The sequence below is a fragment of the Gopherus flavomarginatus genome, chromosome 3 (assembly GCF_025201925.1).
Source record: "Gopherus flavomarginatus isolate rGopFla2 chromosome 3, rGopFla2.mat.asm, whole genome shotgun sequence".
NCBI classification, from domain to species: domain Eukaryota; kingdom Metazoa; phylum Chordata; order Testudines; family Testudinidae; genus Gopherus; species Gopherus flavomarginatus.
Genome location: NC_066619.1, coordinates 255,918,157 through 255,942,288, shown reverse-complemented (window position 1 = coordinate 255,942,288; position 24,132 = coordinate 255,918,157). Strand labels below are relative to the sequence as shown.

The window sequence follows — 24,132 nt, the reverse complement described above, 5'->3', positions numbered from 1 at the left end:
TAATTTATAGAACATACAAAAAATGGTTAAACTTTTAGTATAGAGATCATTTGCATATTTCTTACTCTTGTAGATGTCTTCTGCACTAAAAAAGGTGTAGTTTATTTCTTCTGTTACAATCTAAAATGCATGATGTCATTAATCATAAACAGCATAACCTTGCTAACCCCAGGTCTACAAATCCTGAAGAACAGATCACAACATTTCTCAGAGATGCTATAGGTTCATATTAACAATTTAATTATTTAAAAAATACAGTACACTATGCTATGAAGTACCACAAATAAAACTACATTAGTCATCATAATAAACTACGTTCTGTGATGAATCATCCTTTTTTTTTTAAAAAACTCTTGTTTGTTCACTTCTTTGTTATTTCACAATAGGTCAATAATCCATCGCTAGTCAAATTAACAAATACTTTATTGTAATTCTAGTCTACTTTGTTATCACATATGAATTATCTGACTTCTACTCTAAAGTAATTGCAAGGTTCACATATAAGTATTAAGACTGTTGTAGATTAAAGCCTACCAATCTGACACACCAAAAAAGTGTAAATTAATAAATTTAATCTAAATAATTTACATGGGAAATTCTGCACAAGTTATAAACTAGCTTAGCTTTGTATTTTAAATATATAAACTCTACATGAATTAACCGAATATCCCAGTTAAATAACAACTTGTAGTTTCTAACTAAATGCGCCATATAAAAACTTACTTTGAAAGAGTCAGTTTTTAAAATAAATACTTTACTTTAAACGTTGCGGCTTATTTCCTAACTGACCTTTCTCATCTATGAATGTTACCCTTTCTGTATTCCCGTAATAAGAATCTGGCCCTGGAGTCTGTCCAGATTGTGACAGAGAAGGAAATTCTCTACAGTGAATTTTGCAATAGTACAGGAAGGAGACAGTAACCCAACCTTGCATCATCAATTTTTTTTTTTTTTTTTGAGTACAGTTTGGTGTTCTTTTCCTGTGTTGAAAATGAAAAGTAAACAATGCAAGGCTAATATCCTTATTCTGTTGGGCTATAATACTCAATAGGTGGACTGAGAAATTTCCAGTACTGTGTATGATAGCCAATATCAGTAATGTGGTCATGGGCTCAGATACAAAAAAAAAAACTAATGCAGGAGAAGAAACATGCTGAAATCTTTTCTTAAAACTGATTTCTACAAACAAATGTATCTATTCAAAGTTAACATAACAACACAGCAGAGAAAAACACAAGTGCAGTTCAGCCTGTTTAATTCAAACCAGATCAAATAGCCCTAGGAAAGTATTTACCAAAATTGTCCCAAAATTCCCATTTCTCCTTTTAGGTTAGTTTTCTACATGAGAAGCCAGTAAAAATTGATGACAATATCTGAGAAGCAAGAAGATGAAGATGGGGGTTGGTTGTTAAATGGTTATTTCCTCACTTTGTCATGTTAATTTCAGCAAATTGTTTTCGAAATGTCAGGCTAGATTCACAAAACTGTGGTGGTACCCTCAGACCCAGTGGTTAGGACACTCGCCTGGGATCCTGAAGCAGGGATTTGAAGCCAGGTTTACAACATCCCAGGTAATTCCCTAGCCCCCAGACTATTGGCTATTCTGGGTAGGTCCTTCAGAGTCTCCCCAGTAGAAGCCATTTCACGTTGTATAAACAAACATTCACTGGAGCAGGGACTGAAACCTGGGGGTTCCCCCCCAGTGAGGGCCCAAAGCACCAGGTTTCACATCCATTTTCTCTCTCTCTTTCTCTCTCTCTCACTGGACCAGTTCATGATTAATTATTGATATGAAGTGGAACTGCTTTCACAAGAGAACGAGCAAGACCGACACCAGAATAGCTAATAGCCTAGGATGTGAAAGACCTGGGTTCATGTCCTCGTTTCAGAGCAGGGTTTCAAATGTACATCTCCCACATGAGTGCCCTAACCACCAGGCTATTGGGTATAATGTGGATATCCCCACTTCTGTTTTGTGAATCTAGCCATTCATTACATTTGTTTTTATTGAAAAATGGTTAAAAGTGCCCAAAATTTAAACAAAATGTTTCACTTGGTATCAAAGAGGGCTTTTTGTTTTGTTTTTACATGAAATGAAGTTTTCCAACTTCTTGATTAATTGAAAACAAAAAAAAAGTTTGGGGTCCACTTGAAAAAAAAAATTCCTTCAATTTTTGTGACCTGCCAATGATCAAAAAAAAGTTTTTTGCCCAGCTGTAGTCAGTAGTAAAAAGCACGTAGGTTACATATGTCTGATAACAACTTCCTATATGGGCAAAGCTCAGAAGTAAGAGATAAATCACGCTCAGATTAAACATCAAGCTGCACTGCGTTTCCACTATCAGCCCAATTCTACCCTCCCCCATCCCAGTTTCACAGTGTGTCATACTGGCCTCCACTGGCAGGTTATGCCAGGGGCTAAAGTAAACTATTTCTACATAATGTGAGCTGAATTGGACAAGAAGTTCCCCAAGTATGACAACCCTAGAAATACGTTTCTCACCTTTTTGACACTCAGTAGCAACAAAAACACAAAAGGAGAGAAAAACAGTCTGCTTGACTCCTTTTACTGAGACCGAGTGTCCAGATCAACATTTAGTGACTATGATCAAAAGTGATAAGTTAACATTTTTAACCTAACTACAGAGCATCTGCTTTGGCAAGTTTAATATAGGACCTCAAATGATCAATGGAGACCCACGTTTTCATTCCAAAAAGTGAAGTGAACAAAAAGAAGAAGAAAGAGAAGGGCACAGCAGAGGAAATTCCACATTTGGAATAAAAAAGGATTTGTCAAAAGGTTGATTTGAAAACAAACCAAGAAGATGGCAATCATTTACAGCTACTCAGCATTGGAATGTTAGTAGCAGTCCTGGGCAAAATGGATTAGAGGGCCAAGTGCAGGAGAAGTGAAGGACCATAATAAATGTAATTACCTCCATACAACAGATGTGTATATCTTTAGAAAACAAAGAATTAGATTACTCAGGCTTTTGGGGCATGTTATGAAAAGATTTATGGTCTCAGTAAGCAGAAACCAGTGTATATTTAATCAAGTAACACAGCTGTTAAATTAATCTCATTTTAAATTTTCAGGTTTGAATTTTGTGATTTCAAAGAAAGTCTCCAAAATTTCTCCTATATAATACTTACCAGTAATCTTCTAGGCTTTCCTCTGTATTCATAACTATTCTCTTTACAAGAACAAAAATATTGTGTCAGTAGCATTTTGCTTTGTTGCATTTTAATCTTTTATCTGTCTAATATATAGAGGAAGATATCTAATTTATGTTCAAGTTATATATATAAAATGAGAGAGAAAAAGATTTAACAGCTATGCTAAATGATGAAATTTGCACTGCAGTTTCTGCTTACTGAGATCATCAAGTTGTAGTAACATGCTAAGAAAGCTTAAGTATAAGCCAATTTTTTGTTTTCTAAAGTTTCTCATCAAATAAATGAAGCAGAAGCAGACCAATGACTAATATTAGCAAGATTCCCTTATTACACAATTAAAGGCTAAACAACTACTTCTTTTAGCCTATTTTTGGCAGCTTACCTTCACACTCTTCAGCCCTTTCTCAAAGAGACTAAGCATCTCTGAGAGTTTGTTGTCCGAATGAACATTATATACAGTCCGACTGCGCTGCTGAAGTAAGCCAATGATGTATTCATTTTCAATCTGCTCATGCATTTTAAATTCCTTGAATGTGGCATACAGTGATTGCAGAAGAGCCCGAAAATCATTGTTGTTGGAGAAGTTGGTCTTGGAAAGCTAGAAGAAAGATAGGTTAATTGTCCCTCTGGATTTTTTTAATCCTTAAAATTCAAGTTAGTGTCTAAAGTAGTATATGCAACTCCCATTGCTCATATGTAGGGCTCTATCAGATTCATGGCCACGAAAAATGCTTCACAGCCCATGAAATCTGTTTTTTTGTGTGCTTTTACCTTATACTATACAGGTTTCAGGAGAGAGAGACCAGTGTTTCTCAAATTGGGGGGCCTGACCCAAATGGGAGTTGCAGGGGGTCATCAGGTTATTTTAAGGGAGGGGGTCACAGTATTGCCACCCTTAATTCTGCACTGCCTTCAGAGGCAGGCAACTGGAGAGCGGTGGCTGTTGGCCAGGCACCCAGTTCTGAAGGCAACACGCTGCCAGCAGCAGCACAGAAGGGTGGCAATACCATACCATTCCACCCTTACTTCTGCGCTGTTGCCTTCAGAGCTGGGCGGCTGGAGAGTGGTGGCTGCTGACCGAGGGATGAGCTCTGCAGGCAGCAGCGCAGAAGTAAAGGTAGCAATACCATACCAGGCCATCCTTACTTCTACGCTGTTGCTGGCGGCAGCTCTGCCTTCAGGGTTGGGAGTCCAGCCAGCAGCCGCTGCTCTCCAGCTGCCCAGCTCTGAAGGCAGCACTGCTGCCAGCAGCAGTGCAGAAGTAAGGGTAGCAATACTGCAACACCCCCCCACACACACACACAATAACCTTGTGTTCCCCCTTTCCCCCATCTTTTTTGGTCAGGAGCCAAACAAACAATTACACCACGACATTTCAGATTTAAATAGCTGAAATCATGACATTTACAATATTTAAAATCCTATGACTGTGAAATTGACCAAAATGAACCGTGAATTTGGTAGGGCTCTACTCATATGCACTGTTTGTCCCTCATCCCAGCTTTAAATTCAGTGGGTAAATGACCCATTACATAAGATGATACTGATAAACCTAAACTAAAGAAGCTGAACCATATAATGGAGCAAATAATTAAGCAAACAATTTGAAAACACCTAGAAGATAATGTGATAAATAACAGTCAGCATGGATTTGTCAAGAACAAATTATGTCAAATCAACCTGATAGCTTTCTTTGACATGGTAAAAGCCTTGTGGATGGGGGGAAGTGGTAGATGTGGTATATCTTGCCTTTAGGAAGACTTTTAATAATGTCACACATGATCTTCTCATAAACAAACTAAGGAAATACAACCTAAATGGAGCTACTATAAGGTGAGCGCATAACTGGTTGGCAAATCGTTCCCAGAGAGTAGTTATCAGTGGTTCACCGTCATGCTGGAAGGGCATAACGAGTGAGGTCCCACAGAAATTGGTTCTGGGTCCGATTCTGTCCAATATGTTCAATGATTTAGATAATGGCATAAAGAGTACATGGGAGCTACTTTCCATGAAGGAAAAAAAAAAAGCTGGGAGATGGGTAGACATATCCTCCTGGCTGCTAGGCAAAAGGAAGAGGAAGAATATCTGATCCCAACTCCTCCTTGGAGCAACAAACGGGACGACAGAGTTTCTTCTCCTTTTAATCAACTAGTGTGGACATTGGACACAAGCCATCAGCCAGGGCTCTGGGCCAGCATTCCTGGCAGAAATCCCTATTCTTTTTCCTTACCTAGCAGCCAGGAAACCGATCTATGCCTTTCATCTAGTATTTCCCCCAGACCTCACCGATGAGGCTTCTTCATGCTTGTCCTTTGAACCTACTTCAGAAAGAGCTTTTATTCCTCTGGGTAGTCAGTATGCGATAAGTTGGAAGGACCTGAAGCTTGTAACACCAAATATTTAGAGCTGATAGTTAAGATTTCTAGTGTGTTGATGGCTATCAAACCAAAAAAGTTATCCTGAAGCTCTGAATAACCATAGCAGTACAACATACTAAATATGCATATACACTGTGTTAGAATTGCTAGGCTAGCCATAATACTTCTGAAAATTTTACATTCATAAAAGGAAATGCAATCATAATGCTGTATAAAGTTTTATTTAGATTTAATAATGCATTATCCAGCATGTGACTTGAGCATGTGTCCCTGCATGACACCGATAACAAAAGATAAAGACTTTTCAGGTGAAAAGAGCAATAACAGAAATATTTTATTTTACTTAATCATGAGAAATGGGAAGAGGGGAGCCTACATGTATAACAATAATGATGACACTGCCACACCTAAACTAATAGTTATTTCTTATGTATGCAATCTTTCCCATAATTTACAAGGCAATTCAAATTCTGTAGAAGTGTACGTATGTGATTCTAGTTTCCAGTGCCATATTTTCACTTTCTTGGCAACCATTGTGATGCAAGTGAAACATGCTGAATGGCTGACAAGCACAGTAGTTACGCAACTCCAGGTCAGCACAGCCTACACTGCATTACAAGCTGTACTGTGCAAATGAGCGCAACGATTCTGTCACTTATTCAACGTTTACCTAACCTCAATAGAAGCAGTCAACAGGATAAAGTTAAACTTCTCTTAATATATTTTAGCTGAACAGATTAAGGACAAATACACCTCTACCTCGATACAAAGCTGTCCTCTGGAGCCAAAAAATCTTACTGCGTTATAGGTGAAACCGCATTATATCGAACTTGGTTTGATCTGCCAGAGTGAGCAGCCGCCCCCGCCCCCCGAGCACTGCTTGACTACATCATATCCAAATTCGTGCTATATTGGGTCGCATTATATCGGGGTAGAGGTGTATGTACACCAGAGACATATACATTTCATTCTACATTATTACATGGTGCTGCCCCAAATACAAATAGGAGCCAAGATCTCATTTTTAGAAACCCTTCTCTCTAGAAAAATTCTGAGATTAAGGGATGGAGGGATCAGTCTCCCTGTCTACTGCAGTATTTCCTTCAGTCCATGGTAGTCTCAGGACTTCTCACTCTGGCCATGGGGTAGACATAACAATACCACATTTTAGCCGTGGCAAAGACTTGAGATCCCCCAGGCTTCAGAGTTCCTGTGCTCCAGACCCAGCCCCAATCCCCACAGCGCTATTTTTAGTGGTCTCTCTGCACATCTAAGTTCCCTCTAAGTTGCACAGCCACACGGCAGTCTATTACGCATTGCGCAGGTGCTCAAGGCTGCAGCATGGAGAGATGCTTCTCCCTCACCCTCGGACAAGCTGCCGAGTGAGGTGCCCCTCCCCCAGCCCCAACCCAGCCCTGGACCTACCACAGCCAGGGGGAAGAGGCACCCCTCCCTTGGCCCCAACCCAGCCCAGCTCTGAATCTGCCACAGCCAGGAGAGAGGTGACTATCCTGCAACCCCAGCCCCAGAACTGCTGCAGTGTGAAGAGACACCTCTCCCCTCCAGCCCAGGTGCTGCTGCAGGGAGAGGGAACTTGGGAAGCTGGGGGGAGAGAGAGTCCTCTGTCCCCACTGTAACCCTGGGGCCACCTGCACCTCAAAGCCCTCATCCCGGCCCTACCCCAGAGCTGGCACCTCCAGCCAGAGTCCTCACGCCTCCACCCCGCAACTCCCTGCCCCAGCCACGAGTCCCTTCCCACACTCCAAAACCCTCAGCCCCAACACACGAATTTTGTTGTTATGTGCACCAATATGGAGGTGATGTGTCAGACATCACCTCCATACTGGTGCACATAACAAAATTCATTCTGCACAAGCATGGGAAAAATTAGAAGAAACACCACACACTCATGTGAGTCCATTTACCTGGACTGGGAGGCTTGCTCCTAGCTGGCGTATAGACATATGTTTAGTTCAAAAACTGACAGTACACAGGACTGGAGGCAAAACCCCTAGAAACTTTTGGATTTCTCCAAACCAGTCATCAGAAAGAGATCTAGTTCATTTAGATATCAAAGTCAATCTTAGGATAAGGTTGGGAGAAGATAGGCATAATCCAAAGACTATCTAAATAAAACTGACAAAAAGGCAGGACCAAAGGAAGACCCTTTTATTACAAAAGAAAGTTTGTGTTCTAACTGCTATGTTTCTCCTTAGGATATAGCCACCACACCTTTTTCTGGCACTTGGAAGGATGATTCAATGCAAAACAATGGTGGTAAGATCAATAATTAGAATACATATAGCACTCTACATATCAAGACTCTGGACAATTAAGAAGATAATCCTAGTAGCATGCCAGTGTAAAGAAATTATTATCCCTATTTTAGAGAGGGGGAGATGTGAGATCAAGTACAAGGCTACACAGCAAGTCAGTGGCAGAGCCAGGATTAGAATAAAGCAGTTCCTGTCTCCCCTTCTTGAGCTCTCTCTAATAACCACATTTCTCCTAGCTCAAGGAGTATAGCACTCCAAGTTGAAATAACATTGAACTCATTTTAAAATTTTCCCTTACCTATTCCTCTACCACCACCTTAATTTATTAAGTGGATTTTTAAATAATGATTTTCCTTACGCTTTCAACATTTCATTCATCTTGGACAACGAAGACAGACTAGTCAATTTCACACTCCGGTTGTCATGTGTTAGTAAAATGTAGTAGTGATGGCATAAGCTCACCAGAGAGGAAGGATAGTCTTGTGGTTGAGGCATTGGTTTAGGATGGTAGCTGAGGAAATCTAAGTTCAATTTCTGACTCTGCCACAGAACTCCTGTGGGAAAGCCATTTAGTATCGCTGTGTCTCAGTTCCCCCATCTGTAAAATAGGAATAATAGCACTTCCCTACCTACAGGGATATTGAAAGGATAAATACCATATACATATCTAAGATTTGAGAGGCATTCAGATATAGTGATGGAGGCCAGATAAGTACACAAGTTGATTTACAATGCTGTAAGAGTGTTGGGTACTACAGTGGCATAGCTGCAGCTTTAACTAGTAGTGCCCATAGTCTAGATGCTTCCTACACTGACAGAAAGATTTCCTTCCATTGATGCAGGAAATCAACCTCCCTGAACAGTGGTACAAGAGGTACGTCCACACTTAAACTGCAAGAGCAGCACAGCTGCTACACTGAAGTTGTGCCAGTGTAACATCTCAGTGTAGACACTCACTACAGCAACAGGAGAGAGTCTACTCCCGGGAAAATTCTGTGCCACTGAAAATGCACAGAATTAATGTCCGCACAGATTCTCTCCCCTCCCCCTCAGCAGAAAATACATTCAGCTGGAGAAGTGCTGTAGTTATGCCTTTCCTCTACTAGGGGCTGCTGTGGCACCAGAACAGAGAACAGCTGCTCCCTGGCAGGAGCAGCCCTAGCTGCGGATAGGGAAGAGAAGCAGCTGCATTCCTCACAGCACCCTGACTGTGGGGCCATATCAGGAGGTATAAGATATGAGAGGATGGACAGCATGGGGCCCATGAGGTTCCTGGGGGAGGTCACAGACTGGAGTTCAGAAAGCTGGTAGGGCAGACTGGAGTGCAGGATGAATGGGAGCAGAGGTGCAGGGCCACATAACAGGGAGGGGAGTGTAGGGCCATATAGCGGGGCGGGGGGGTGGCTGGCTGGCTGGCTAAGTAGGGGTGCAGGGACACCAGGTGATGGGGGAGGGGGTAGAGAGTGGTTGAATGGGGGTGCAATGACATATGGGGACAGGGGGAAGGGAGGTACAGCGTAGCTGAGTGGGGGTACAGGGACACATGGGGCCAGGGGCAGGAGGAGCAGCTGAGTGGGGTGCAGGGACACATGGGAACAGGGAGGTTCAGGGACAGATGTGTCTGACTGAATGAGAGGGCTACACATTGGCCGGTGTCTGCATGGGGGAGGCTCCCCGCCCTCCCCCCAAAAAACCCACAGCCTTCCCTACTTCTCCCTCCCACACCCAACAACCCTCAAAGTTCACACCCAGACTCCCAGCTACTACTTCCCTCTCCTTCAGCTCCTCGGTTACCCCTGATTCCCCCATACTTTGCACTGCTTTTGGAGGCAGTGCAGGAAATATGTTTCTGTATTGTAGTTTAAATGAATTACTCAAAGTTCTGTATTAATATGCCCAGTAAGCAATCTGTATGTCAAAAAACATTTCCTGAATCTTTTTTGTTGTCTATACTGTTACAAACATACGTGGACAAGTATTTTGAAATAAATTACAAATATAATATAAACTAGTGCGATTATATTGCGTTGTTCTGATAAAATATGCAGAATTCTAAAATATTGTGTGCAGAATTTTTAATTTTTTGGCACAGAGTTCCTCCAGGAGTAAGATTCTCCCATTGCTGTAGCTAATCCACCTCCCCGAGAATTCTTCCATTGACCTAGCCCTGCCTATACCAGGGGTTAGGTGAGCATAGCTACGTTTCTGAGGGGTGTGGATTTTTCACAGCCCTGAGACACATAGCTATGCCGATGTAAATTTTCAGTGTAGACCAGCCCTTCTGTCGATCTAGACATGTCTACCCTGGAGGTTACGTCAGCTTAACCATGGCATTCAAGAGTATGAATTTTTCACATACCTAAATGGCATAACTAGGTCGATCTAAATTTTAAGCATAAATCAAGCCTACTGTACCCTCTGATAATTACATCTGCACAGCTATGTCAGTTAGGGCGTGAAAGAAAACACCCCAACCGACATAGTTAGGCCAATATACTCCCACGTGCTTGTCAACGTAGCTAACTTCTGGGGACGTGATGTTCCCATGGCAACAGAAAAACCGCTTCTGCTGGCACAGGATGCATCTACACTACAGAGCTATGCCAGAGTTGCTTTGCCAGTACAGTCTCCATAACAGACATATCCTTAGATCTATTATTTCCAGTCCCAACAGCAGAAAGGGGAGGGGAAGAAGAAAAAGCTTGAGAATAACTTGAGGATAACAAGGACTCTTCTTTGCACAGTCCTGGCCAGAGGTCTCTGCTCTGCTAGGCCAGGAAACTGTAGCCTCCCCAGTACCTTGTGCCTGCCAGTACCACGGTTCACCAGCTCCACAGCTGTGCAGGGAGTCCTCTGCTACTCTACTGTCATGGCCCTCATTCCTGTGGCAGCAAGACTACAGAGGGCTTCTTCCATGACCTTCGCCACCGAATCCGAAGGTATGCACACTGTTATCAACTGTTTGGAGGGCTGGGTTTTTTTGGTTTTTTGTGTTTTTTTTTTTTTGAAGGGGGGGGTGTCACTTTCAGTGTGTCAGCCGAAATCAATGTTTACCAACAGTTATACATTAAAATCAAATTCTACCAAGCCTAATTTTAACATGCCATTTCTCATTGTAGAACAGTATCTTAAATCTTAGAAGTCATTAGATTATCAACTAGCCATGATGTTTAACATATTCAATAATTCTCAATATTCTAATTTTATGTAACACCAGTTAATGCTTATGTAACACCAAGGAATTCAAAGCACTTTACAGGCATTAGTGAATTTATCCTCACAACCACCTTGTGCAATGGCTAAATACTGTTATTTCCATTTTACAGATGAAGAAACTGAGGAACAGAAAAAGGACAAGGCTCAAGGTCACACATCAAGGGCCTGTTTCTGGGCTCCATGGTGGAATCTTTACAGTAGCTCAGCTTCTAGGGGCTGCAAAGCCACTTTAACCAGTCATTAGAAATAACTGGAGCTCTAAGACAATATATTACCTCCCCACTCCCAAGCATAGGGGTGCCAGATGAATGGTAAGAGAATCAGCTAATCCACCTAACACTCCCAACTGTTCAGATGCATCAAGCCACCATAAGTCAAAGCAGCCCATCTTATGCTATGCCTACTGTGATATGCAGGACAGGATTTGTCCCAAGTCCGTGACAAAACGCTAAATAGAACTCACAATCTCAAAGCCTGTAACTCAATAGATACAAGGCTGTCCTCCCTTACACATAAAATCATCAAATGATCTGTGATTCTATGAAAGGCTTTAGTAAAGTTTAATAAAAAGTCACTACATTTAAACAAATAAAGATTAAGGTAGACAACATTTTTGTTTTAGAAGCGCTGATGATTATGCAGATAATTTCAAAGGTTGGAGGGAGCACAGCAGAGATGGAAACAAACATTTCAGTAAGTCTGCTGATTTTATAGGAGGATATTTCGCATCATTTGCCAATGCAGCTGTTGGGCAGAACTACTCAAAGCAAAGTAACTATCAACTGAGTGCAGTCTTGCACTGAAAAATCGAGCACAGCAACTCATTCTGGTTTCATATTTGTACCTCTCTCAGTAGCATGAGAGACTATTAGGAACGGTCTGCACTAGGATTTTTCAAAGGCCTAATTCTCAATAGGTGCAGCTCTACCAGTGGAAACTATAGTGAACATATGACAGCTATTTTTACCACTGATGCCTGAGCTTTGTCTACGCACTATAGTTTCACTGGAGGAACTACACTAGGAACTAGCAGATCTAATAATTTACAAATAAAGCTTTTAGGCTCTATATCAAATGCGTATGAAGGATGAGGATCAGGAGCGAAAAGAAAGCAGTACCAGGGCATGTTTCCACTGCTATGGTGACTCACCATTACTGAAACTGCAGGAATGCTTCTGTCTCCCTTTGTCAGTCAGCCAATTCCCTAATGTGTGTCTCCAAGACAGTCATGTTGAAAGGGGACATCGAGAAAATACCCCAATTTTGCTTAATCCCCCATTTTGGGAGACATTAACTGCAAATACACACTGAAAACAAAGATATTCTAACAAATTGCAAAGTAAACCCTGACTTTAACGAGTTATTTCAGACATTATGCAGTGTGTTGTGGGATAATTGCATAATACCTGAATAAATACGGCAAGACACTAATTATAGCCTCTGACTTTAAGACCTTCTCTTCTCTCCTCCTGCTATTACTGGTGGCAGAAGCAGAGATGGTGATGAGGCCATTACTACTGGAAGTAGGGTGGATAAGGAAGAAGGGAGGCCCTGCTAAAGCTAAAACTGCTGGGAGTGGGGCTGGGCGAAGGAGAAGCTGCTGAGGCTGGAGCCAGGGAAGGCAAAAGGCAGGAAGAAAATGGCTGAGTGACTACAGGAGAAAACAAGAGGCTGTTGTGGCTGGGATGAGGAAAATCTAGAGCTGCAGGTGGTCTGGAAGGACAGAAAATGATAGGGAGGAAAAGGGGCTCTAAAGAGGTGAGAAAAAAATTTACTGCTAGACAGCTTTGGCGGGAGTGGGAGAAGAGAACAGAGGTACCAGTTGCTGCTTAGGAGGTTTTGAGGGTGGAAGGAGACAGGGTTGTGAGGAGCCAGAGAAGAGGCTGATTCTGAAAAATTCTGATATTGTAGGTTCGCTGGTTTCTCCCACATTTTATAGACCTCTGACTAACATGAAGACAACACATCTGAAAGGTTTTTATATTAGAAACTGGTTGCAATTTTCATGTGTGAATGAAAATATTCTAAAGAGATCCAAGAGAAATGATGAAATCAGTGTTATTTTCTAATACGCATAACGAGAAGTTGTAGGATTGTCCAGAAACCAAGATTGGAAAAGAAGTGAATGGAGTCACTGACAATGGTAAGGGGCATGGCTAGTAAGTGGATTCAACAGTCTTAAGATGTTGAAGAAGGGATAGTAAATGAAGTTGTGAATTGTAGGGAGGCCTGATTTACTTAGATCTAGAATCTTCTGTAAGGACATCATTCTATATAGTTAACTCATTTTATTTTTCTGTCTTAGTAGTGTTGAATTTCCTTCGTGGTTGTTTCTCATTCTAAAACTAGTTAAGTGTGAAGGCTGCTGATCAACACTGTATTATGTTGCTTAGAGTTCAGTTATTACCAAGTATCACTGCATGAGTTTCTGACTCAACATGCCTACAGTTGAATGAAATAAAAGGAAATGAGCGAGAACTGAAATAATGGAAAGAATTTTTCTAAAGTAAAATGACAATATTGTTAAGAGGTGTTACGCAGAAAGACAAATTATTTGGGCTCATCTTAAATGCAGAAAAAAAATCAGTTTCTTCACAATCAAGTGTGTCATTCAACAAAAGTTTGTCTTTGAAATAGAAGATCAGAATGTTGATTATTTTGAGAACCTGAATAGTGAAATATTTTCAATGCCTGTGTGGACACAAAAATGTAGCCACAATTTAATCACGAAAACCCCCCATCCAAGCCTTCCAGAAGCATTTCAATTTCAGTTTCAGTCAGGAGCATTTTTCACCTCAAAATTCGGCAAAGATTAATCTGTGATTATGTTGTAAGAACTAAAAGTAAAGACACTAACTTAATAAATTGCCCTCAATGTAAAGAAATGGAAAGATGCTTTGATCTTTAATGTGCTCCTCCAGACAGATTTAAAAATGTACAGGTTAACATATAATGTAAACAAAAATTAGTGAAAACTAAAAGAATCAAAATTGACTACCATGATTGGTAGAACATGGAAGACAACCTGAGAATAATTACAAATAATTCATACAGCGAAGCCTGATTTGATCTGATTAACAAAGAACTGTAACCTCATAAGAGCAAAAGTCAAAAAATTCCAGAGCAGCTAGGAACTTTTCCACATCTAGCCAACATGACTGATCTCAAATACAAAGGTCAGAGGTTGAATTCAGATAAAGAAGCAGCTGAAATATGGCTAAGAGAACACAATCTTATATATCTTCCTCCTCTTCTAACGCTTAAAATGGTAAGTCCAGATTTGGCCCCATATGTATTTCGTGAAAGTTTGTTTATTGCATGAAAATGTTGGAAAATTAGAAGGCAAACTCACAAGACAGGATAGTTGAATTCAAGATTGTCAGTGTTTGAGAACCCACACTCCTATCCAACCAGTTCAGCATCACTACAGCGTGCTTTTAGGACAGTCTGATTAATTTGGTAAAAACTTTGTAGAAATGTTGAAAAAGCAAGTACATTAATAAAATTGTGAGAGCATTCCAAAACTAATATTAAAGTGTTAAGGCCTAAGCCAACAGCACTCAAAGGCTGTGTTTTACAGTCAGGGTTTCTCAAACTTTTTCATAGCATGGAGAACATTTTAGAGATTGTCTCACAGACCCCCCCTCTCCACAATGCCTGTACCTGCAATAGTAAAGACCACCAGACTGGCCTCTCACAACAGGCAGATCAATTGTGACCACATAACATGGCTGTGAAAACTACAGAGGTTACTTACATGGAGAAGTAACATTAAGAAAGTATTTAATGGATTCTTAAAAGTGACCATCAATGCAGTTTTGCAGCTTCAAATGAGAGAAGTCAACATTACAAGCAAGCGATGCCAGCAGCTGCTCTGCAGGCCACCACAGGGTGAGCAGACCAGTTTAGGAACCTCGGATTTATAAAACTGCAAGCTTTTCAATGTAAACAGTGAGCCTTTTTTTGTCTGAGAAATTCACTTCATAGACATGTCACAAACAGACTCTAATCCTGCAGTGGATCCTTGCATGGGACCCTGATACCTGCACAGAGCCCTGTAGCCCCAACTCCCAGATGGGAACCCTAGTCTGTATGTCACCTCAGCTTATAAAATGAGAGGGGTGGGAGGCTCCAGAAAAAGCTCTGTTCTTCCGGCTGGGAAAGATCCGCAGAGCCTTGCTGGGGTTCTCGGGGGCTGGGAAACGCACACTAGGGAGGAGAGAGGTGGTGCGGGAGAGGACGGGGACACCCCGCAGCGAGCAGTCCAGCCCCGCTGCCGGGAGGAGCGGGGGCGGGCGGGAAGCAGACGCAGCTACGGCTGCTGGGGCAGGCGGAAGTTGTCGAGCTCGCGGGGCTGGCGCGAGAAGCAGCGGCTGCTGCGCGGGGATCGGGCCCGAGCTAGGTGCTCAGCAGCCCGCGAGGGCCGCATGGCCCTGCCCTATCCCGGGGGGAGGGGCGGTGACAGCTGCGCAGTCAGTAAATCCTCCCCAGGGGGCGTGTAAGTCCCACCCCACTCCGGCCGCGGGCTCCCCGCGCTTCCCGCCCGGTACCTTGTCGCAGTAGAGCCCGACCAGCTGCTTCATCCGCCAGTGCGGAGCCGTGAAGACATCCACCTCGTCGGGGAAGGGAGCCATGTTCTCCCCATAGAGACTCGCCGTGCCCAGCGCGAGCAGCACTAGCCGCGGCAGCGACAACCGCTCTGCGCATGCCCCAACCTGCCGAGGCCGCTCAGGGAGCAGCCCTTGCCCCCCGTCACGTGACAGGGGCCCCCTGACTCGCGCCTGCCGCAACGGCCGCAGTAGCGCTTCCTGGCGTGCGCGAGCTGTTTGCTGACTGGCTGTTTCCGAGGGCGCGGGAGTGGGGGGCGCGGCCCCGCGCTGACTTCCTTGCTCCCGGTCCGGGCCGTCTGTAGCACGCTCCGCTAAGGGTGGGGGGTGGTAACGCACGTAGTTGCCACCCCCACTCCCACCCCCCGGGCTATCTGCAGCTTGTGCCCCCACCCCCGGGCTGCCAGCCCCACTCCCACCCCCAGACTACCTGCAGCCTGTGCCCCCACCCCCGGGCTGCCAGCCCCACTCCCACCCCCAGACTACCTGCAGCCTGTGCCCCCACCCCCGGGCTGTCAGCCCTACTCCCACCGCCAGACTGCCTGCAGCCTGTGCCCCCACCCCCGGGCTGCCAGCCCCACTCCCACCCCCAGACTACCTGCAGCCTGTGCCCCCACCCCCGGGCTGCCCGCCCCGCTCCCACCCCCAGACTACCTGCAGCCTGTGCCCCCACCCCCGGGCTGTCAGCCCTACTCCCACCGCCAGACTGCATGCAGCCTGTGCCCCCACCCCCGGGCTGCCAGTCCTACTCCCACCGCCAGACTGCCTGCAGCCTGTGCCCCCACCCCCGGGCTGTCAGCCCCACTCCCACCCCCAGACTGCCTGCAGCCTGTGCCCCCACCCCCGGGCTGCCAGCCCCACTCCCACCCCCAGACTACCTGCAGCCTGTGCCCCCACCCCCGGGCTGTCAGCCCCACTCCCACCGCCAGACTGCATGCAGCCTGTGCCCCCACCCCCGGGCTGTCAGCCCTACTCCCACCGCCAGACTGCATGCAGCCTGTGACCCCACCCCCGAGCTATGTGCAGCCTGTGCCCCTTTGTTGGGCTGCCAGCCCCACTCCTTCCCTCAGGCTGCCTGTAGCCTATGCCCCTCGCTGAGCTGTCAGCCCCACTCCCACCCCGGACTGCCTGCATCCTGCGCCCCCGACCCCCTGGCTGCCTGCAGCCTGTGCCCCCTCACTGGGCTGCCAGCCCCACTCCCACCCCCGGACTGCCTGCATCCTGTGCCCCCACCCCCTGGCTGCCTGCATCCTGTGCCCCCACCACGGGCTACCAATCCTACTCCCTCTCCCGGGCTGCCTGCAGCCTGTGCCCCCTCGCTGAGCTGCCAGCCCCACTCCCACTCCGGGCTGCCTGCAGCCTATGCCCCCTCGCTGGGCTGCCAGCCCCACTCCCTCCCCCCTGCTGGGCTGCCAGCCCCACTCCTTCCTGCAAGCTGCCTGCAGCCTGTGCCCCCAGCCCCGGGCTGCCTGCAGCCTGTGCCCCTTCGCTTGGCTGCCAACCCCACTCCCTCCCCCAGGCTGCCTGCAGCCTGTGCCCCTTTGCTAGGCTGCCAGCCCCACTCCCATCTCTGGGCTGTCTGCAGCTTGTGCCCCCTCGCTGATCTGCCAGCCCCATGCCTGCCTGTTGGGCTGCGGCCCCCCCATCTCCAGCCAGCCCCTATCCCCACAGAGGGGCAAAGGGTTAGAGCATTGGATTTTGGGGGATCTCACCTGTTCCCACCCCATAGATCCCCTGGTGCACCATGCAGGGGTTGCTGCCCTGGCTTGCCCCACAGCCAGTGCAGGAGACGCTCAGGGGAACTGATCAGGTCAACATCTGGCCCTCAATTAAGTGCATAAGCATTAGTAAGTTTAGCTGACACTGGGAACAGCAGCTCCCCTCTCTGCACTGCTGACATCAAGGAGGCCCACACAGCCCTGAAGTTTATGCAGAATCAATTGCAGGAGTCAAGTGTACTATCTTATATGTTAAGTGGCCATTTCTGAAATGTTTTGGGAGATACTCAATGGGAGTAGAAGGCACTCATCATATTGCTGAATCCAGTCCTTCATGGCCTAGTACATGAGCCTGACACCCCCACTCCACCCCCAGGCCACTCAATTTACAATCTCTGTCAGTTGGATGGGGCATTATTTTGTAAAGTCTCATTCAACTGGGTGAAAGCTTAGAGGTTGCATTATTAAATTGGATGTGATACCATGGTTACCAATACCTGAATACAAGAGATGGATGTAGAGGACATGCACAGTGTGATTGGAGAGGACAATCCTTTTTCCTAAACTGGAGTGGGGGATCCAATGCAGACCCCAGCCCAACAGCTTTTCAGTATTTCTGTGCCACGTAAGACGACAAAGCAAGAATACCCAACAGAGGAGGTAGAGATGCAATAGCTTACCCTTTGGGAACTGTGTTGACATAATATCCTTAGACTTCTGTAAAGACATTTGACTTAGTACTGTGCAACACTGACTAAAAAATTTAGCGCTACACAAAATCAATGCAGCATATATTAAATGTATTAAAAACAGCTGACAGATCTCAAAAAATAACTGTGAATGTGGAGTCATCATCCAACTGCGGTGCTTCTAGTGAGATCCCAGTGCTAGACACCATCATTATAGATGAATTGGAAGAAAATATAAAACCATTGTTGGCAAATGAGCAGATAACACGAAAAATGGTGGAGAGATTAATAAGATCAGATCAGATGTACAGAATGATCTCGATCAGTGTTTCTCAATGACTGGTCCATGGACTAACAATGTTCCCTGAGATATCCCAGATAGAGTTTAGAACAGTGGTCACCAACCAGTCGGTGACTATCTCTGACAGTGTAGTGGGGCTGCCACTAAGGCAGGTTCCCTGCCTCCCCTGGCCCAACGCCACTCCCAGAAGTGGCCAGCATGCCCCCTGGGGGCAGGCAGAGGTCTCCGCATGCTGCTCCTGCTTGCAAGCACCACCCCTGCAGCTCCCATTGACCAGGAACGGGGAACTGCAGCCAATGGGAGCTGTGTGGGTAGTGCTTGCTGGCAGGAGCAGCACCCGAAGTCACGTACCCCCGCGGCACAGGGGTGCATTGGCCCCTTCCGGGAGTGGCATGAGGTCAGGGTAGGGAGGGAACCTGTCTTAGCAGAAGCCCCACTGCACCATCAACCAGGAGCTATCGGAGATAAGTGCCTCCTGGCAGGGGCCCGCACCCCAGTTCTGAGCCCCCTCCCAGAGCCAGCACCCCATATCCTCTCCTGCACCCCACTCTACCCCAGCCCAGAGCCCCTGCCTGCACCCAATCTCCCTCCGAGAGCCAGCACCCCATACCACCTCCTGCAACCCAACATTCTGCCCCAGCCCAGAGCCCCTGCCTGCACCCAAACTCCCTCCCGGAGCCCACACCTTCTCCTGCACCCTAACACTGTACCCCAGCCCGGAGCCCACGCCTGTACCCAAACTCCCTCCCAGAGCTTGCACCTCTCATCCCCTACTGCACCCAACCCCCCTACCCCATACTCAACCTCAAGCCCCCTCTCACACTCCAAATCCCTCGGGCCCAGCCCTGAGCCCTCACCCTCACCTCCTCCTCAACTCCAACCCCTGCCCCAGCCTGGTTCAAGTGAATGAGGGTGGGGGAGAGCGAGTGACAAAGAGAGGAGGATGGAGTGAGTGGGGAAGGGGTGGGGTAGATCCTGAGTTGCACTTAAATTCTAAAAATGATCTTGTGCATAAAAAGATTACAGACCAGTAGTTTAGGAAGACAGCAGGCTGATCCTTAATATCAAAAAGGTTGAGAAACACTGATCTAGATCACTTGGTAAGTTGTACTTCAACAATGTACTTTTTAATACAGTCAAATGCAAGGTCATACTTCTGGAAACAATGAACATACAGCACTCTTACAGGATGGGGACTGTATTTTACAAAAGGGCTTAGAAGTCCTGGTGAATAACCAATGCAACATGGAATCCTGTGGCACCTTATAGACTAACAGAGGTTTTGGAGCATGAGCTTTCGTGGGTGAATACCCACTTCGTCAGATGCATGTAGTGGAAATTTCCAGGGGCAGGTATATATATGCAGGCAAGCTAGAGATAATGAGGTAGTTCAATCAGGGAGGATGAGGCCCTGTTCTAGCAGTTGAGGTGTGAAAACCAAGGGAGGAGAAACTGGTTTTGTAATTGGCAAGCCATTCACAGTCTTTGTTTAGTCATGAGCTGATGGTGTCAAAGGATTTCCGGGTTTGTGGATCTTGGGTAGTAGATAGAATAACCCTGGTCGGGGCTCTAAGGGTATGTTGATTTGTGTTAGTGTAGGGAGTGTCTTGAGTAGATGTTGCACAAACCCGGAAATCCTGGACGCTCCATCATCTCGGGCATTGGTACCCTCACTGAAGGACTGTCTGGATATGTGGACTCTCTACTCAGACCCTATGCCACCAGCACTCCCAGCTATCTCCGTGACACCACTGATTTCCTGAGGAAACTACAATGCATTGGTGACCTTCCAGAAAACACCATCCTAGCCACCATGGATGTAGAGGCTCTCTACACGAACATCTAACACACAGGTGGAATATAAGCTGTCAGGAACAGTATCCCTGATGATGACACAGCACAACTGGCTGCTGAGCTCTTTGCCTTTATCCTCACACACAACTATTTCAAATTTGATGACAATATATACCTCCAGGTCAGTGGCACCGCTATGGGCACCCGCATGGCCCCACAATATGCCAATATTTTTATGGCCGACCTGGAACAACGCTCCCTCAGCTCTCGTCCACTCACGCCCCTTCTCTACCTACGCTACATTGATGACATCTTCATCATCTGGACCCATGGGAAGGAGTCTCTGGAAAAATTCCACCACGTTTTCAACAGCTTCCACCCCACCATCAACCTCAGCCTGGACCAATCTACAAGGGAGGTCCACTTCCTAGACACTACAGTGCAAATAAGTGATGGTCACATTACCACCACCCTATACCGAAAGCCTACCGAACACTATGCCTACCTTCATGCCTCCAGCTTCCATCCCGGGCACATCACACGATCCATTGTCTACAGCCAAGCACTGAGGTACAACCGCATCTGCTCTAACCCCTCAGACAGAGACCAACACCTACAAAATCTCCACCAAGCATTCTCAAAACTACAATACCCGCACGAGGAAATAAAGAAACAGATCAACAGAGCCAGACGTGTACCCAGAAGCCTTCTACTGCAAGACAAACCCAAGAAAGAAAACAACAGGACTCCACTGGCCATCACATACAGTCCCCAGCTAAAACCTCTCCAATGCATCATCAGGGATCTACAACCCATCCTGGACAATGATCCCACACTTTCACAGGCCTTGGGTGGCAGGCCAGTCCTCGCCCACAGGCAACCTGCCAACCTGAAACATATTCTCACCAGTAACTGCACACCGCACCATAGTAACTCTAGCTCAGGAACCAATCCATGCAACAAACCTCGATGCCAACTCTGCCCACATAGCTACATCAGTGACACCATCACAGGACCTAACCAGATCAGCCACACCATCACTGGTTCATTCACCTGCACGTTCACCAATGTAATATATGCCATCATATGCCAGCAATGCCCCTCTGCTATGTACATCGGCCAAACTGGACAGTCGCTACGGAAAAGGATAAACGGACACAAATCAGATATTAGGAATGGCAATATACAAAAACCTGTAGGAGAACACTTCAGCCTCCCTGGCCACACTATAGCAGACCTTAAGGTGGCCATCCTGCAGCAAAAAAACTTCAGGACCAGACTTCAAAGAGAAACTGCTGAGCTTCAGTTCATCTGCAAGTTTGACACCATCAGCTCAGGATTAAACAAAGACTGTGAATGGCTTGCCAACTACAAAACCAGTTTCTCCTCCCGTGGTTTTCACACCTCAACTGCTAGAACAGGGCCTCATCCTCCCTGATTGAACTACCTCATTATCTCTAGCTTGCCTGCATATATATATACCTGCCCCTGGAAATTTCCATTACATGCATCTGACGAAGTGGGTATTCACCCACGAAAGCTCATGCTCCAAAACCTCTGTTAGTCTATAAGGTGCCACAGGATTCTTTGCTGCTTTTACAGATCCAGACTAACACAGCTTCCCCTCTGATACAATGCAACATGAACTTCCAGTGTGATGCAGTGGCTTCAAGAGCAAATACCTAACAGTGAGAGCCTAAAGAAGCTCAATCTATTAAATTGTTTAAAGAAAGGATTCAGAGGTAACTTAAATCTTGCAGAAAAAGGCATAATGAGATCTTGTGGCTGGAGGCTGAAGCTAGGTAGACCAGAAGTAGGGCACAATTTCTTTAACAGTGAGGGTAATTAACCATTAGAACAACATGCAAGGATTTGGTGGAATCACCATCACTTGAAGTCTTTACATCAAGAGTGGATATCTGTCCAAAAGATATGCTATAGTTTTACCAGTGGTTACGGGTATGATACAAGAATCACTTAGTGAAGTTTTATGGCCTGTGTTATGCAGGAGGTCACACTAGAACAGGGGTGGCCAACCTGTGGCTCCAGAGCCACATGCGGCTCTTCAGAAGTTAATATGCAGCTCCTTGCATAGGCACCAACTCCAGTGCTGGAGCTAGCGGCACCAACTTTCTAATGTGTCAGGGGGGATGCTCACTGCTCAACCCCTGGTTTTGCCACAGGCCCTGCCCCCCACTCCCTCCCCTGAGCCTGCCAAGCCCTCATGCTTCCCCTTCAGAGCCTCCTACACACCACAAAACAGCTGATCCGGAGGTGCGGGGAGGCACTCATTGGTGGGGCTGCCAGTGGGTGGGAGCTGCTGGGGGGCTGCTCAAGTATTACTGTGGCTCTTTGGCAATGTACATTGGTAAATTCTGGCTCTTTCTCAGGCTCAGGTTAGCCACCTCTGGACCAGATATCACAGTGGTTCATTCTGGCCTTAAAAGTGAGTGAAATCCTGGTTCCACTGAAGTAAATAGCAAAATTCCCGTTGACTTCAATGGAGCCAGGATTTTACCCTTTGAGTTTAAGCCAGGCTTGGGGCACTTGCAGCCATTGTGGATACTATATTGATGTTTGAAGTCAATCTACATGCCATGCTCCAGAGATCTAGGGAAAAGGAGTCAAGTGAAATCTGGACAAATGCATCATAAGACCAGCTGAAATACAGTATATTGATTACTTTGTCTCAGGAGTTTATCAAGACCAACAGTGCAAAAAAGTGGCATCCATTTCTGAGGTAAAGCTACCTGAGAATCATGCTTACCTGGAAATATATTGGGGATGGCAAATCACCTTGCCAAGTTTCTACCACAATTTGTGGAAAACCTTGGCCCCACCAAGAGTTCTCCTAAAGAAAGATGATTAACAGGAACTGTCTTCATCAAAATGAATCAATTAACCTACTAGCGCAAGCATATAACTAGAGGGTTAACAGTTCAGGTCTTCAGTGAGGATTTAGGTATGTGCTATTACAAGAAAGGAAACCAATGGTTTATATCCCAGGTGTTCACATCCACAGGCAAATGACACAGTTGTGAGCATTTCCATCAATATGTAGAGGAAAGAAAACTGACAATGGAGCTACATTGATTTACATCTGCTGAGGATCTGGCCAAGATCTTATCCAGGGCAGACAGTGGGTGGAGAATGAATATATATGTATATGTAAATCGATTTGTTCAATACACAGGAAGTTAAGTTTAATCCATTTGATTCTGAGTACAATTGATTACAGACCATAAGGCAGTTTTCTTCACCAGGAATACTTTATAATCTGTCTTATCAGAACACAAGTTTTGTTGCCAAAATCCATGGAGAAATGAAAAGATATGGACAATACTTATGTCACCTATACTGATTGTGTTGCAAGACCATCTGAGAGTTAGGATGTGTGAACTCTTGTTGTGAAGTTAGTGCTTTAATTGTTGTGTGTTCCTTTGCAGTTCCCCCTTTGCAGTATTGTTGTAGCCATGTTGGTCACAGGATATTAAAGACAAGGTAAGTGAGGTAATATCTTTAATTGGTCCAACTTCTGTTGCTGAATGACACAAGCTTTTAAGCTACACAGAGCACTTCTTTGGGACAGAAGTTTGTCTCTTTCACCAACAGAAATTGGACTAATAAAACATATTACCTCACTCATCTTGTCTCTCTGTTTATTCTTGACATTGTTATTTCAGCAAATTGTGCAGTCAGTAGAAAAAGGTATGTAAGAGGTGTAACACTGTTTGAAATTAAATGGTATTAAAATATTTTCATTAGAGCAAATTGCCATGTTCAGTATATTGTAGGATTGCAATGAGTATTCAGCAAATCTGAATTTTTGTTAATGGTACATTAGTGATATGTTTAGAGGGGATGTAATATTATCTAATAGTCACAAGATGGCAATAGTACAAATAGTTTTACAAGCTGGATATTTTAAGGACTTTTAGCCCTGCACTAGTTCCAGGAAGCTGTTGCATTTCACAGT

The 24,132-nt window shown here is 45.3% G+C and overlaps 1 protein-coding gene across 2 annotated transcripts in view; it reads right to left on the bottom strand.

Annotated features, from left to right (window-relative positions):
- Positions 1–15,759, bottom strand: part of FBXL5 (F-box and leucine rich repeat protein 5) — a 57,540-nt gene extending 41,781 nt beyond the window's left edge. Inside the window, exons 1-2 of one of the 2 annotated variants that reach the window (XM_050947624.1) lie at positions 15,598–15,759; positions 3,560–3,775 (exon numbers count right to left, since the gene is read on the bottom strand). In XM_050947624.1, the coding sequence (XP_050803581.1) occupies positions 3,560–3,775; positions 15,598–15,681 (300 nt within the window). In that variant the 5' untranslated portion in view covers positions 15,682–15,759. The remainder of the gene's footprint in view (positions 1–3,559; positions 3,776–15,597) is intronic. The other variant, XM_050947623.1, reaches the window with a different exon arrangement.
- Positions 15,760–24,132: the final 8,373 nt, after the last annotated feature.